The 16,270-nt window shown below is 54.2% G+C and overlaps 1 protein-coding gene across 6 annotated transcripts in view; it reads left to right on the plus strand.

The window, feature by feature from the left end:
* Nucleotides 1-230: 230 nt before the first annotated feature.
* Nucleotides 231-16,270, plus strand: part of Rapgef3 (Rap guanine nucleotide exchange factor 3) — a 21,792-nt gene continuing 5,752 nt past the window's right edge. The window contains exons 1-19 of one of the 6 annotated variants that reach the window (XM_017800183.2): nt 231-388; nt 659-793; nt 1,196-1,435; nt 7,249-7,302; nt 7,388-7,494; nt 7,677-7,798; nt 7,959-8,127; nt 8,692-8,776; nt 9,109-9,169; nt 9,258-9,334; nt 9,506-9,652; nt 9,998-10,110; nt 10,355-10,443; nt 10,708-10,786; nt 10,989-11,148; nt 11,227-11,309; nt 11,892-11,931; nt 14,150-14,231; nt 14,506-14,652. In XM_017800183.2, coding sequence (XP_017655672.1) covers nt 788-793; nt 1,196-1,435; nt 7,249-7,302; nt 7,388-7,494; nt 7,677-7,798; nt 7,959-8,127; nt 8,692-8,776; nt 9,109-9,169; nt 9,258-9,334; nt 9,506-9,652; nt 9,998-10,110; nt 10,355-10,443; nt 10,708-10,786; nt 10,989-11,148; nt 11,227-11,309; nt 11,892-11,931; nt 14,150-14,231; nt 14,506-14,652 — 1,861 coding nt within the window. In that variant the 5' untranslated portion in view covers nt 231-388; nt 659-787. Of the gene's footprint in view, nt 794-1,195; nt 1,436-7,248; nt 7,303-7,387; nt 7,495-7,676; nt 7,799-7,958; nt 8,128-8,691; nt 8,777-9,108; nt 9,170-9,257; nt 9,335-9,505; nt 9,653-9,997; nt 10,111-10,354; nt 10,444-10,707; nt 10,787-10,988; nt 11,149-11,226; nt 11,310-11,891; nt 11,932-14,149; nt 14,232-14,505; nt 14,653-16,270 lie in introns of all 6 variants that reach the window. The other 5 variants (XM_017800182.2, XM_017800181.2, XM_017800184.2 and 2 more) reach the window with 5 other exon arrangements.

The raw sequence follows: 16,270 nt of genomic DNA on the forward strand, positions 1-16,270 counted from the left end.
GATGGGAAGCTAGACGGCGGGATTCCCCACGGGAAGGCTGCCCAGTTCCTCCCGGGGCTGCGGGAGACCCTAAACCGAACCTGGAGGCAGGACGCCCCTGGCCGGGAAGCGGCCCCAGCCCGGATTTCCCTCCCGGGTGAGGCCGCAGTGACTCACTCCCTCCCCCTTCCAGGGTTTCCTTGTTTGCATTTCTTCTCCCGGCCACGTGGCGGCGGGTGCAGCCTCCCCCGACCCGACGCACCCCAGCAGCAGCAAAGGCACACACCCTGGGGCCGGTCCTACCCTGTGGGGCTTCTCAGATCTCTGGCCGGTGCCCACGGTACCGAGACCCAGGGTCCGGACACCACCCACTGACGGTCCGGCCCCTTCCTCTGCGCCCTCCCTTATGGTAAAGTGCCTCCTCCTCGCCCCCTCCGCCGGTCCGGGTCCCGGGGAGGGGAAGGGGCGGGCAGCACTGGGGGTGTGACAGCTCCCGGCGGGACGAGTGCCAACTGCAGCTTCGCTCCAGCGCGGGTGCCAGCTGGCTCTTCTGGGGCGAAGGAGGAGGCTCGGGGTTCCTAGTCTTCGGGGCGGGTGGGGGGCTCCTCTACACCCCCAGCCCTCCACTCACCCGAGACGAGCCTCCCTACCCAGCCCCGCCTTCTGCTGCCTCTGGCAGCGGGTCCTGCTCGGAAGTGGCCTCCGGGACTCACCGACCCCCTCGGGGATCCCGGGTGAGCAACCTGGAGCGCGCCGGGATCCTCCAGCCTCTTGCACGAAGCCTGCACAGCTTGTGTGAGCAGAAGAAATGAAGGTGGGTGAGGTGGGGTCGGGACCAAAGAGCACTGCCGGCGAGGGAGGGAGAGGAAGCCGACACCGTGGGGAATTTGGGTGGGAGACGGTAGTGGGGAGGAGGGTTCGAGGTACAGCTGCGTCTGGGGTCCGGTGAGCGCACAGCCTCAGGCCGGGAGGAGGGACCATGCCGGCAGGACAGAGAAAGGTCCAATCTCCCTAAGCCAGCTGGAGACCCCTAGGTGCACCAGGCCAGCAGGCACCGGGGAAGGTCTTCCTGTCCCTCCCCTGGCTTCTGGCAGGGCTGCAGCACCTCCGCCTGACCAGTCCAGAGGACTCTAAGGAAGTAGATCTGCCCGGGGCAGTAGTACAGCGGTCCAGCTGCCTCAGCCCATGGCCGACTACCTTTCTCCCTACACCACAGGTCGGCTGGCCAGGTGAGAGCCACTGGCAGGTGGGCCCAGCTGTGGAAGAGAGTCTAGCTGTGGGGGCGCCGCAAGTGGGGGGTCTCCCTGACGTGGTTCCCCAGGGGTCGCTGCTCAACATGGTGCTGAAGAGGATGCACCTGCCCCGGAGCTGCTCCTACCAGCTGGTGTTCGAGCACAGGCCACCCAGCCACATCCAGGGGCTTCGCTGGGTGAGTCCACGCCACCTGCCAGGCTGGGTGAGATACCAGAGCTATACCAGACTGCAGTGCTGGTGGGCCAGATAGTTTGCTCCAGGGGTGCTGGGTGGGCAGAAGGCAGGAAAGCTTGGGGAAGCTTGGTGGCAGTGTGCATGGGTGCTCACACAGCTGCAGCCTGTGCGTCCAGTGTGTGGGGTGCCCTGTTCAACCACCCTTGAAGAGGAAAGGGTTTTCCATTTATCCATCACCTCCAGTGTGCCAGGCATTGACTTAATTGCTGTGTGTTTTTGTCCTGGTGACCGTGGGAGATATGGGGCCAGGTCAAGTGGGGGTAAAATTAGCTTGGTTACTGTTCTTGACATGTCACCGTGGCAACGTCTCATTTAGTGAACAATCGAACAGGGCTGATTCTGTATTTCACTCCTGGGGTGAGGCATTCATGTGGACAGGGCTTGGCATCTGGCTGTGGGGAACTCAGGCAGATCCTGAGAGGTTTGCAGAGTGAAGGATGACTGCAGTTTCTTTTGTCTGTGGACAGGCTGCAGAAGGACAGGGCTAGGAAGGGGAGAGGGTGGACACCAATCACCAAGGATACTGTCTCTCCAACCACCAGGCTTAACAGTCTCTTCAGCTGAGTCCCTCAAAGTGTGTGCTGTGTGTACCCATGTGTGTGTCTGAAGGGGGTGGAGGGTACTGGGTTGAGTGGAGGGAAGACAGGAGCAGGTGATAAACTTGAAGAGACTCACCTCTCATCAACAAGTCCCTTTGAGTAAAACAGCCACCACAACCTCCTTCCTTTCCTACCTTGTCCAAAAACCATTTCCATTTCCAAGATAGGAGGTTGAGTTGAGAAAGCCCCAGGCCGTCTAGAGGAGGGGTTGCTCTTGGCACTGGAGTTGAGACCCTACCTGCCCCTCTCTCCCTGTGTCTTTCTAATAGGGTCTGAGGGAGGGCCTGGTCCTGCCCCTACTCCCAACTCAGGTTCTGGGTCACTGCAGTAGCTCCTGCTGGGAGCCAGTGTGCTGGAGCCCTGCCTCCCTCTTTCCCTCTCAGACTATAATTATTTACATTTCCTGTCCCCTTCCCAGCTTGGAGAAGCTAGGTAGGGGGTGGGAAGAGAAGGTCAGGTACCAGGACAATGAGGTCACTGGGGATCTCCTGAGACCCTAAAGTCAAGGAGAGGGTGGGAGGAGGCCGCCAGACAGTCTCCTAACTCCCCACAGGCCTCAGAATGGAAGGGCCAGCTTGTGTGGGAGGCCGGAAACATGGTGGTGGAGGCTGCTGCATTGTGAATGGGGTCAAAGGCCCAGAAACAAGGCCCTCCTTTGCGGGTGTGGGGGAAGTGGGGACCTGTGACTGGAGACCACTGTTCCTACTCTCCACCGTGCCATTTCAGTGGCTGGTGCCAGTCCATTGTGCCTGTGTGAAGGGGCTCCCTGGGCACCTGAGAGGCCGTAGCTCTTGCCTCTTTTATGGTTCCTTTGGCTCGTGAAGTGCTCCTTCAAGGGAACAAGTGCCAACAGGGCATGTGCACACACAGGGTGACGGTGAGCCCAGAGCCCAGGAAGACAGGGCTGGGTTATTCAGGCCACTTCTACCTCCTAGAAAGCCCAAGAAGAATTCTCAAAAAATCTCTCTCTGTTCCTACCTAGCCCAGGATGAGAGAAAAAGAAAGCAGGGCACAGCAGAAGGGTTTGAGATCAGACGTAGAAAGGACTTACCAACTGTGCCAAAAGTGATACTGCAATGCGTTAGAGAACATCTTTGGAAAATGTGAGGGAGAAACGAGGTTTTGTATGATGTATAGGGGCAGGAAAAAGATCAGGTGGCCTTGGGTGGGCCTCACAGGCTCAAGGAGGCCTGGGATGCTTCTCTTTATATGACAGTTTGGGGCTCTATTTCCAAAACAGAAGACACATTTTCATTTAATCTGTCCAAATAATGGGAGTGGCTAAGAGTCACAATACTTGGGTCCCGTGTTCTATGACAACTTCATCTTTGTCATATCAAACAATGCTCACAACAGCCCTATGGAATCAGTCCTAATGCCTTCAGCATCTTACAGATGTGAAAAGGGAGGCACAGAGAAGTCAAGTGGCAGGGTCAGGGCTGCACAGCTGCCTGCTGATTGCTGGGCTTTGTGCCCAGGAGCTAGGCAGAGAGTAGTACTCACCCCCTCTACATTCCTGCCCCATGCACAACCTGGCCTATGAACTTAGCCATGACCCCAGGAACTGGTCAGGTGGGTCTCCAGGCTGTCCAACTCCCTGACTGTCCCTCTAGCCAGGCTCTGACACTGGGTGACAAGGAGGGGGTGGGGCAGGTCATCAGGCTAGTGCCAAGAGACTTAGTACCTCCCTTTCCACCCTGAATCCTTCCTGCCCTGGACTGAGAGGGGCTGGTAGGTGAGGACCTTCACCTCACCCCGCCAGCCACTGCTTTCCAACAGAGAACCCCGAACTGATACTCAATGTCATGAGATCCGGACCATAGCCAGGCATGATGCATATTTTGTGCTGTGTGGGGGCAATAAATAAGAAAGTCTGAGTTGCTAGGCTGGGTGTGATGTCACATACCTTTAATCCCAGCACTCTGGAAACAGAGGTAGGTGGATTTCAGTGAGTTTGAGGCCAGCCTGGTCTACATAGCAAGTTCTGGGCCAGTCAGGTCTGCATAGTGAAACTTTGTCTCAAAAATAAATAAATAAATAAATAAATAAATAAATAAATAAAGGTTAAGAGTACTGGGTCCAATTTCCCGCACCTCCTTTGAAAGCCAACAACCATCTGTAATTCCAGTTACAGAGGCTCCTACACCCTCTTCTGGCCTCTTCAGGTATTGCACGCATGTGGTGCATTTACATACATGCCGGCAAAACACTCATGCACATAAAGTAAAAATGTTTTACATTTACTAAGCAGTAACTGCGAGGCAGGTGCTACTCCATGGGTTTGAGATTATATAACTCATCTAATAATATGATAATAACCCTGTGAGGTAGATACTGTTATTTGCATCAGTTCCTTTCACAAATAAACTGAGGACTGAAGTGATGTATCAGCACAGTGTCACATATCCTGGCTGTTATGCAGGAACCAGCATTTGAACCCAGGCATCTAGCTCTAGAGGTCATACACATGTCCAGTGCCTGTTCCTTAGGGCCCCCATGCACAGGAGTGGTGTGGGGACACAGCAATGGTAACAAGCCTGTCTCTCGCCCTGCCCATGGGCCATTCTGGAGGGCAGAATGCCTCTGCTGTCTCTGAGTCTGTGACCTGGGAGTGAAGGGGTTACCACTATGGGAAATGGTGGGGGTGGTACTGAGAGTGTGGGTTGTGGAGTCAGACAGGCCAGTGTTTACCACCTTTTCAAGCTGGTTATGTAACCTTTCTCTGGCTGCGAAATAGAATACAAACACCTGCTTCTAGGGGCAGCACTGGGCACAGAGGCATTGCCTAGAACCTTCAACTTCTGAACAGTGGTTCTCTAGGCTTCAACTTTAAGATGCCTTGAGGCTGGAGAGATAGCTCAGTGATTAAGAGCACTTGCTACTCTTGCAGAGGACCTGGGTTAAATTCCCAGCATCCGTATCTGGTGGCTCACGACTGCCTATAACTCCAGTTCCAGGGGATTCTAGGCCTTCTTCTTGCCTTCATAGACACTTGCATGCATGTCGTGCACATACATACACACACACACACACACACATACACAGATACACACACATATAAATAAATAAATAAATAAATAAACAAATAAATAAATAAATAAATAAAATCTTAAAAAAAAAAAAGAAATGCCTTAAGGTTCCATTCTCAGGCCACTATTCTCTGACCCTTGTGGCCATCCCCTGGGGTAGGGCAGGAAATGACCAACCTGGTCATGTGCCCTCTTAGACCAGAATAATTCCAGGAAGGGTGGGCTGGGAATGTTTGGGGGATGTAGGTCAGTTGGTAGAGTGCTTGTCTAGCATGCATGAAGCCCTGACTTTGATCCCCATACTGCTTAAACCTGATGTAGTGGCACATGCCTGTAATTCTAGCTACTCAGGAGGTAGAGGGAGGTGGATCAGAAGTTCAAGGTTATCCTCTGCTACACAGTGACCTAGACCTGGCCTATGCAGACCCTGCCTCAGAAGCAAAACAAAACAAGGGAGCCTGTGCTGAAGCCTGGGCTGTAGGCTTCAAAGGGAGCTGGGGCAGGAACTAGGATGACTTGGGCATTTTGACATGAATAACAAGAAGTCATTAGCACTCAGGCACTGTTTGTTCCGAAATAGGGACCTGGCTGGATAGCATTCCTGCCCTTCCTCCCTTCCTGGCTCCTCCTCCTCCTCATTTCCTGTCCTTAAGTCTCTAGGGCTCTGTGTCTGGCACTCAACTGGGCCCCATGACCTGGACAGGGATACCCTTGGGACACCTAGAGACTTCCATCCAGCATTGGACTAGGCATGCATCCCAGCCCTCAGGCTTTTGCCTGGGTATAGTAGCAACATGCTTGTGCCTAGAATCTGCCAGTCTCAGGGGAGTTCTCCGGCCAAGGCCTTTCTAGGGCCTGAGTACACTTGGGAAAGCAGGAGAGGAAGGGGAGGAAGAGGAATCAGGTAGGTGGTGGGTGGAGTGGGACCAAGAACTAGACCACTTGTGGGTAGGAGCTCCAGTTTGCCCACCACTGGCTGGCAGTCCTGCAAACACATGGCTGGTCTACACAGGGCATTTCACCTCAAGACTTGCTTCCCCACAAGTCACAGGGGAACAGATAAGCCCTGCTCTGCCCATCACTCCTAGGATGTGGTGACATCAAGGAGGCAGACATGCTTTGTAAGCTGTAAAAGGCTCTGCCTATGGGAGGGGCTTGTAGCGTGCAGGACACCCTGTCCAGCGCTGTTCATAAAACTCTAGTTTTCAGATAATTGGAAAAGGGAGTTGTGAGGGGCCTTTGAGGATGGTATGCCAGGGTACACAGGTCCCAGAGTTCCTGGTGGTTCCATTGCGACCTGGAGCTGCAGAGCCTTGTTAACCAGTGTTTCTATGATAAACCCTCTTCCTCTTCCTCAGCCAGTCCTGCAGACTGCCAAGGCATTACTCACCCTTACGGGGCTCTGGACTCTCAGCATCTCCTAGAGAAGCCTTTCCAGCCAGCCCCACCCTGTGTTTCACTGGATAATGATAGCTAACACACACACGACCACACACTGGGTCATGGTTAAATGTGCAGTATGTGTTAACTCATGAGGGTCTCCGAAAGCTCATGAGCTCCTTATTCGTGCTTGAGAGATTTTGTACATAAGGAAACCAAGTCAGGGAGAGGGCCTCACCATCAATATGGAGCCTGGCTCCAGGGTTTGTGTTTATAGCTAAGTGAGCCACAGCCCTTCAGAAGGCCCAAGGTCTGCCCTCAGACCTGAGCTTGGGGTCAGCCCTGCAGGCCTAGCCAGGAGCCAGAGTTCCTAGGCCTCCAGAAGGGTTTATGCCCTGGCCTCTCAAGAATCTTGTATCATATCTTCCTGCTTCTTTCAGCTCCACTGTAACCAACCATACACAAGGGCTGTTTGCCTGGCAGCCTGGGTACACACAGGCCCTGGGTGAGCAGAGTGGGAATCTCAGGACTCACTTGCGTGACTGCAGCATTCAGGTGTGGAAAGAAGTGTCCACTGAGAGAGGCAGTGAGGCAGGGAAGAGGCAGTGCCTGGCACACAGGGCATGCAACGAATATTTATTTGTGGCATAAAGGCTACATGGACGCATTAGGGCCAGGACTGGACAACGGCAGGAGTGAGTGGGGCAGGGAGGGGTCCCACTTAGAGTTTGAAAGTTTCCCATTGACCTTCGAACTCTCTCTGTTACCCTTAGACACCTCTCACCAACAGCGAGGAGTCTCTGGATTTCAGTGTGAACCTTGAGCAGGTAGGAACCTGGGAAGGTGGAACTGTGAGGAGGAGCAGGCTGAGGGGTCAAAGCCTAAGGTAGCCATGCCCTCCCTCCCCCACAGGCCTCCACAGAGCGTGTGCTCCGGGCAGGGAAGCACTTACACCGACATCTCCTTGCCACCTGCCCAACCCTCATCCGGGACCGAAAATATCATCTCCGGCTCTATCGGTGAGTGGACGTCCTGCCTGCCCTTCACCATCCCACACCTTTCTCTCCTCTTCCACCCTCCTCCAGGCATCTTGGCCAAGCCCTGTGTTGTGGGGGAGAACTGGGCTTGGACCTCGCTGCTACCTTACCAATAGTTCCTTCTCACCCCCTCTGATTCTCTGGCTTCCTCCCACTTTCCACAGGCAGTGCTGCTCTGGCCGGGAGCTGGTAGATGGGATCTTGGCCTTGGGACTTGGGGTCCATTCACGGAGCCAAGCTGTGGGCATCTGCCAGGTGCTGCTGGATGAAGGTGCCCTCTGCCATGGTGAGCTGAGCCCAGATTGGGGCACCAGGGCTGGGTAGAGATGGAAGGGCAGACCTGGGGAGTGGGCACTGACAGGGGCTGCAGAGGGCTTAGCATCATAGTGGGGACTTCATACCTGGCCTAACTTCCTCTTCTCCAACATGCCTGGCCTCTCCTCCAGTGAAACACGACTGGACCTTCCAGGATCGAGATGCCCAGTTCTACCGATTCTCTGGGCCTGAGCTTGAACCCTCAGCAGCTCACGAGGTGGAGGAGGAGCTGGTTGAGGCAATGGCCCTGCTATCTCAGCGGGGCCCTGACGCCCTGCTCACGGTGGCACTGCGGAAGCCGTGAGTGGCAAGCCCCGCTCCCAGTCCCCTGTGGCCTTCAGTTCAGATCCCATTGGCTCTCCGATTTCCCTGGGGGGAAGGACCCCTAGCAGGATCAGAAGCCTAAGCCCATGGATCTGCTGAGTGATCTCAGCTCCCACATTGCAGCCTGTTTCTTCCTCTATCCATGAGAGTATTGGACCAGAGGGTCTGAAGACCTTCCCCACCAACAGAGAGTGAGGGCTTTAGACTCTGAGGCAGATTGGGGTTCAAATTCTAGCTCAACCAGCTACTCACTGGGTGACCTTGGGCCTCTCTAGCAACTTCCTCTTCTGTCAAGCGAAGATAATAGTGCTTATGTCACAGGGTTGTTGTGAGGGTTGAAATGAAATAATGCGTGAAAGGCGCTTAGCACAGTGCCTGGCACCAGCAGCTCACCTACAAAGGTAGCTCATTATTGATAACAGTTGATTGATCAGTGGAGCCTCCATCTGGCCACAGGCCCCCAGGCAGGTGGGTGGGGTGGCTCTCCTCCCTGGCTCTGGGCCACGGTTTTCAGGGCTCCCTCTGCTCCTGTTCTCACAGCCCAGGTCAGCGCACAGATGAGGAGCTGGACCTTATTTTCGAGGAGTTACTACACATCAAGGCCGTGGCCCACCTCTCTAACTCGGTCAGTCAACAAGCCTGCCCTTTCCCCAGACCTTCTCCTCCAGGATCCCCTGGGCTCCCACTGCTGGACTGAGGGGGGGGGCAGTCCCCTCACTTTGTTTATGGCTTGAAGATTTCTACCTAATTTCTTAGCCTTGGCCCTCAGTATAAATATCTTCTCATCTCCTTCAGCCACTTCCCTTGCCACATCTACGCCACATCCCAGGGACAACTGGTCCAGACTCAGCTCTATCCCCCAGTGCTCCATTTCATATCTTCAAATTGACCTTCCTCCCCAGCCTGTCCCTCTTTCCGCAAGTGTGCTGTCACTGACCTTCCTCTTCCCATCCTTAGGTGAAGCGGGAATTAGCAGCTGTACTTCTCTTCGAACCACACAGCAAGGCAGGGACCGTTTGTAAGCTGGGTTTGGCCACAAAGGCAGGGACCAGGGGGTAGTTGGTGTGTGACAGGAGGGGATGCGTCTGATCTGTACCTCTTGTCAGTGTTCAGCCAAGGGGACAAGGGAACGTCATGGTACATTATCTGGAAGGGATCTGTCAATGTGGTGACCCATGGCAAGGTGAGTCCTTCATACAGCTCACTGCATGGCCCTAGATTGTCACTGCTCCTTGCTTTGTATACTTATGGGCAGTTTCTCTGCTAGTCCTAAGGCTGCAGATCCCACACATCTGTCTGGGTCTGTCCCAGGAGGGCTAGGGTAGGCTGGATTATGACTAAGTCCTGGCTTCAGGGGCTAGTGACTACACTGCATGAAGGAGATGACTTTGGACAGCTGGCTCTGGTGAACGATGCACCCAGGGCAGCCACCATCATCCTTAGAGAAGACAACTGTCACTTTCTTCGTGTGGACAAGCAGGACTTCAATCGCATCATCAAGGTATGCCTGGGTTGCAGGGAAAGCAGAAGACATGGGCCCAAAGAAGTGATGTGGGATAAAGTCAGCACCAGAGAGATCCTGTAAGGAGACCTGGAATCTTGGCTGGGAGGGGAGACCCTCAGCTTGGTGTGGGAGATCAGGGTGCAGAGGCTGCAGTTGGGTCCATAGGGGTGAGCTTGGTGGAGAGGCTGAGATCTGGTCTGGAGAATGGGTCTGGACGTGGGTCTGGTGGGTCTGGTGGGTCTGGAGAAGGAGCCTCATGGGCTCAGGGTTTGGAAGGGAGGTAGTGGAGGGGAGTGTCTAAAGAGCCGTCTCCCGCACTGAGCACTGGCATGGCTCCTCCAGGATGTGGAAGCGAAGACCATGAGGCTGGAGGAACATGGCAAAGTGGTACTGGTGCTGGAAAGAACTTTCCAGGGCACTGGCCCTTCTCGCCCCCCAACCCCAGGCAGGAACCGGTAACATGCCCACCACATCCCTCTCCACACTGCTCCATAGCTGTTCCATTTCCCATGTCAAACCCCTGCCCTCTGGCCATTTGGGGATGAGAGGCATTGAGGGACTAGGATGTACCCCCAAATCAGCACCTTCTCCCCAAATCAGGCCTGGCAAGTCAGGACTGATATGATCAACTATTAATGTCTGTCTGGGGGGTGTGGAGAAGGAGAGACACATGTGCTCTAGACTGACAGTTTCTGCTAGGTATACGGTGATGTCTGGCACTCCAGAGAAGATCCTAGAACTCCTGTTGGAGGCTATGCGTCCAGATTCCAGTGCTCATGACCCAACAGGTAGGAGCAAGAGACGCTGCCTATTCTCTGAATCATCAGGAGGTCACTGAAGCCAAGGAGAGGCCAGGCATACTCATCAGGTGCTGGATTGGCCCATGAAGGCAGTTGGCAGGAAATGCTTTTGGCCTGGGTGGATAGTGCTGTCACAGGGGCTGGGCTTACCCTGCCTGGGGTGGGCTTTGGGAACGATGCTCCAGCTGTGGAAATAGCTGTGCTATGAGTTGGCTTCTCAGATCCCTTTCTGTCTCCAACCCTGCCCAACAGAAACATTCCTCAGTGACTTCCTCCTGACCCACAGTGTCTTCATGCCCAGCGCCCAGCTCTGCACTGCCCTCCTGCACCAATATCCTTCCAGCCCCAGGGTGATGTGGGTAGGGGATGGCATGGTGTGTGGAGGTGAGGGAAGGAATCCCTGTCAAAGTGGCTCCTGTGGTGACCCCTCCCTCATGTTGTGCACAGGGGCCCAACTAGGCCCTTCACTTCCTCTAATCAGGTATGGTGGGTGGCCTCACCTACATATCTTAGTTCCCTTGACTGGTGCCCACCTTCCATGTGGAGCCAGCAGAGCCTGCTGGAGGCAGCGAGCAGGAGCGCAGCACCTACATCTGTAACAAGAGGCAACAGATCCTGCGGCTGGTCGGCCGGTGGGTGGCCGTGTATGGCCCCATGCTCCACTCAGACCCTGTCGCCACCAGCTTCCTCCAGGTACCTGGGAGAGAGGCCGGCCTGCTCATGAAGACACGGCTGTAGGCATCCCAGGGGCTGACTCTTGGCTTTTCACAGAAACTCTCAGATCTGGTGAGCAGGGATGCCCGACTTAACAATTTGCTGAGGGAGCAGTGGCCGGAGAGGCGGCGGCACCACAGGTGACCCTGACTGAAATTTATCTCTCCTGTTTGTGAGGCAGTGTATCAGGGCCGAGCAGCTCGCTCTCTGTCCAGCGCGGGCTTCAGTCTGGGCAGCGCGGCTTATTTCAAAGGTTTCTTATCAGCCTGGTTCTATTCCTACTCACCCTGCCATTGTTTATTTGCTCGTTCCATACACTGAGTGTACTGTACACTCACTTCCTCCATGTGACCAGGTTATGGTTATTATGGGCTACCTTGAGTGCTGATTTCCACCAGCCTTGCCCATCAACTCCTTTGAGTTTGCCTCGTATCCCCAGACCACTCATGGGGTAGGTGGGGTTCAAGGGCAAGAGCTTATCCAGAGCCCTGGGCCTGTGTCTCCTTGCCACATCCCTTTCCCTTCTGGCCTCCAGAAATCACAGAGGCCAGTCCCTGCCTCAAGTCCATCTTGCGCCACATGTACACTCCTCACCATGACCCTCTGAACTTCTAGGGAGGGTGAGTTGGGACCCAGACCACTGTGGCTGCTGACCCTGAGCGGTGTCCTGCCTGCAGAGGTGCCCAGTGGCTCTCCAACCTTCCCTCTTCTCTGCTCTGCAGGTTGGAGAATGGCTGTGGAAATGCATCTCCTCAGATCAAGGTGCCTGCCCTGCTTCTTGTTTTGCCCTCTGCCTGGCCTGGCTCCTTCACCTCTGCTCCTCCAGCCCCAACCCAGAGGGACCGTGTATGGGAGGGATCCCCAGCCACAGACAGACCTCCCCATCAGCCTGGGATGGGTGCATGGAAGAGGGCCCTGTGGGAGAGCCAGTAAGCTCTAAGGGAACAGCTTCATCCCACCCTAAGTGGCTTTTATTTCTTTGGGAGGTGATCCACGCCTGTGGTAAAGCTGGGAGATGAGGTAGGTGGCTGGGTTTGCCCCTGAGACTCAAGGGTTTCTGTTGGCTGGTGTTGTAGGAGTCCAGGTGATGTGATAAGGGCCGTCCCAGGCATTCAGGTAGCCAGCCCATTCTCAGCGGGGGCTGGTGGGGAAGAAGATAGCCTGGGTTGGTTGTGGGGAGTCATCAGTCCCTTGGCCTCCCAGTTCCATCCTGCCTCACCCTCCTGCCAGCCAGAGGCTCCCGTTGGCTCCTTCTCTACTGTAGAAGTCGACCTCACCTAGGCCCTTTGCACTTGTCTTTCCGCATGGACCTTTTCTTTGTTGTAGATCCTTCTTGTTCTGAACTCAGCCAGAATGTGTGTTCCAAGACGCCTTCCCACCCTCCTACCGGGGCATCCCCCAGGCGTCTGGCCTAATTTCTTTAGTGTCCCCTCAGCTTGTGGACATCTTCCCTGGTTTGCTGCTTTGTTTCCCACCTGTCACATACCATTAAGGTGTCCACTTTGTATGTGAGGGGCCTCTACTTGTTTTCCCTGAGCTCACACACTGCCTAGAACATAGTTGATGCTCAGGAATCAATGTCAGCAGCTGTGGCTTGCCAAGTTCTGTACTTGCTGGCTATGATATGGCAAAGAGGGGCAAAGCCACTTGAGGAGCGAGGGGCAGAGCTGTAAAACAGCTTGTGATACTGAGAAGTCTCTAAAAGCAAGCGGGGAGGTGCTGACTGGCTGACCCCCATGAAAGCTTGGGGAGCTGAGGGAAGGGGCTCAGCTGAGCCAGAGGGACAGGAGAGGAAGCCAGGGAGTAGGGCAGGAACCAGAGCACCTGCCTCCAAGGAGCCTAATTGTGAACCATTAAATGCTTCAAGCTGAGGCTGCTAGGGTGGTCTGCATTTTGAATGGGGGCTGGGGGCAGTCAGTGATGACTTCACTTCCCAGCTGAGTGTGACTCTGTTCAGGTAGACCGAGGAAGAGGGTGGCAATATCTCAGGTGAGTGAATGGGGAGGTTGGGGGTAGTGAGCCATTGCAGCAGATAGGAGTGAGGCCCCTGGGTTGGGGTAGTGGAGACGGCCTGGATGGGAGAGGGAGCACTGGGGGCCCATTTCAAAATAGAGCCTTCTGGGTTCTTGTGATAAGTTCTGGGGAGTAGGGAAAGAGCCTGGACTCAGGGGAGCGTAAAGGAAGGAATGGCTGGGAGGCAGGATGAGGGGACCCCCGAATGGGGCAATGAGTCACCCATGGGGATGACTTCGAGACCAGGGCCCAGGTGTGTTGAACACTGTCCATGTGCAGGTGGCACTTGAGATTGTGGGGACTCTGAGAAGGAATCTCGGGAGGGGCAGGGAGCAGAGGGCCTGGGGACTGGTCCAATTCACAGCCAGAGAGAAAATACCAGATGTAGAAATAGTGTCAAGAGACCAAAGTACTCCATGTTAGGATAGCCCACTGGAGAGATTCTTGGGCACTTGCAGCCACTGTGTCAGGGCAGCTGATAGAATGTTCCTGAAGGACAAGAGCACAGAGGGAGGGACCACAGATTGGGGTCTTCGGCTCTGCCATGTAGCAGTTGTGTGGCCTTCAGCATATTACTTAACTTCTCTGAGTCTCATTTATCACATCTATAAAATGAAGATAAAAATGCTTTTCTCGGAGGGCTGCTGTGAATATTTAGGTGCCTAGAACAATGCCCCATTTGTAGCAAATGGAGGGAGGGAGAAGAAAAGAAACTGGGGTGTTTTCCTCCCAGCACCGGCCCTGTTTATGGAGATGGCAGACCCTGGAGGGCACAGACTGGCCCATGTTGCACATCTTTGTCGTCTCCTTTGGAATCTGGCCCCGCGCTTTCCCTGGGCTGGGGTTCATGTGGCCAGCAGAGCCCTAGGCAGTGTGGTGTAGTGGGGGTCCCTGCTGCTGGTGACAAAGGCCTTCCCTGTGCCCTCCCCGCATGGTTCTCTGGAGCTTTGTGCTCTTTTCCTCCCAGGCCCGGAATGCACCTGTTTGGTTCCCCAGCCAGGATGAGCCCCTCCCTAGCAGCACTGGTGTCTTCAGAGTTGGAGACAAAGGTGGGAGACTGAGTCAGCCCACCTTTGATACCTGCATAGCTGTCTCCTCCCTTGTCCTGCTGTTTGTTGCCCTTGGCCTGAGGGAATATGGTCCTGCTTGGGGGTCTCTGCTGCAGGCTGGCCTGTGTTCCTTTCCTAGGCTTGGAGCGCCCCCTTCCCAGGCCCTCCCTGCACCTGTGCCCTAGCTTCTTGGAAGCCCCCGGTTCTGCCTTGTTCCTTGTGAGGGCGGGAGACCAGCACCGGCTTCCACAGCTCAGCCCTTCCTCCTCTCCAGTCCCCTACGACATCTGCAGGCCTGACCACTCTGTGCTGACCCTGCATCTGCCTGTGACGGCCTCAGTGAGAGAGGTGATGGCAGCTCTGGCCCGTGAGGACCACAGGACCAAGGGACGGGTGCTGGTCAAGGTCAATTCTGCTGGTGGTGAGTTGTGTCTCCGGATTGACTCCCCACCTTGGGAGGGTACCCTCAGATTCACACCTACACCCTAGAATTCAGACTGTTATGTTCATCCCCTGTATCTGTGCAAGGGTTACCATGTCTCCATGTCTCCTCTGGCTGCTCCATGAGCAGTGCTCAGAACTCAGCCTGTAGCCACTAGCTGTGGCTCCTGGGGAAGGGCATGTGCACGCTCTCTGTTCAAGCTCATCAAATGTAAATCAGGGATAATAAGACACCTTGACTCCTAGAGGACTTATAAGGATTAAATGAGAAAAGTGTTTAGGAGGGTGTCTGGCATATTCCATCCTTCTTAAACATTCATTTCTTCCTAATCATAATCTCTTGAGAGGTAATTTTATCCCATTTTCATCCAGGGCAACCAGAGCTCCAGGGGATTCAGCCAATCTCCCGAGCTCACAGTCAGTGAGCGTGTGGCTAGTCTTTGTTCTTAGGTAGTCCTCACTCACTAAGTCATTCAGCAAACGTTGTTGAGGATCAGCTATGGAGTAGCAATGTGTTATGTGTTAGTGGCACCATGGTAACTATGACAGATCAATTGGAGGCCTAAGAGCTAGACAGCTCCAGAGCAGTGTTAGAATCCCACACCAACTGCTACTCGGCTCTGTGACCCCGGACAATACTTAGCATCCCTCACTGCCCATTTCCTTGTCTGTCAAATGAGCATTATCGTTGCGCCAGCATGAGGGGCTGCTGTGGCTGGTAGATTGCAGATGTGTGTAAGGCACGCAACAGAGGGCCTGGCACCAGTCTCTGTCTAGATTATCAGCTAGGTTATCAGACCTGCTCTTGGAGAATTTGGCATGTTAAAAGTCACCGTTATCTGTGAACGCTGTAGAGTAGCCTGACAGCCAGAGCCCAGCAGTCAGGAACTGGGGCAGCCTGGGACCTGTGGCAAGAGAAGAAAAGCCCTCTTCCTTCAGGAAGTGAGCAGAGGCGGGCACTCACCTGTGCTCTGCCCTGGGAAGCACTGCCCTCTGGTGGCCACCTGGTGAGTTACCATTGCCCAAGTTCATATTTCTTGAGACCCTACGACGTAGCAGGCACTTTTAGATCAGTGATTTTCAGACCACTGATTGACACCCATGCCAGTTACTAAAGCATCATTACAAATCTCCTTACGTGAATATTTGTTTATAAAGTATATATATATATAAATCACTTCAGCAACATTATGTAATTATGCAGCTATACATAAAATAGAAATATAAAACAGGTGAGAAAATAAATTCTGTAGAAGAGCTAATGTTTTTCTGGACACATGAATATTTTTGCCTTACTTTAGAGGCCATTGGGCTAGGGACTGGCTCTCAAACCTGATTCAAGCACCGTCCAGTCCATAGATGATAAAAAGTCAACACCAAGGGGCCAGAGAGATGACTCAGCAGTTAAGAGCACTGACTGCTCTTGCAGAGGACCCGGGTTCGATTCCCAGCACCCACATGGCGGCTAACAACCATTTGTAACTCCAGTCCCAGGGGAATCTGACACCTTCTTCTGACTTCCGAGGGCATTGCACAACACGGGTGCGCTTACACACATGCAGGCAATACACTCATACACATAAAAGAAAAATAATAAA

Source organism: Nannospalax galili, unplaced genomic scaffold (genome assembly GCF_000622305.1).
Source record: "Nannospalax galili isolate Female #2095 unplaced genomic scaffold, S.galili_v1.0 scaffold841, whole genome shotgun sequence".
NCBI classification, from domain to species: Eukaryota; Metazoa; Chordata; class Mammalia; order Rodentia; family Spalacidae; genus Nannospalax; species Nannospalax galili.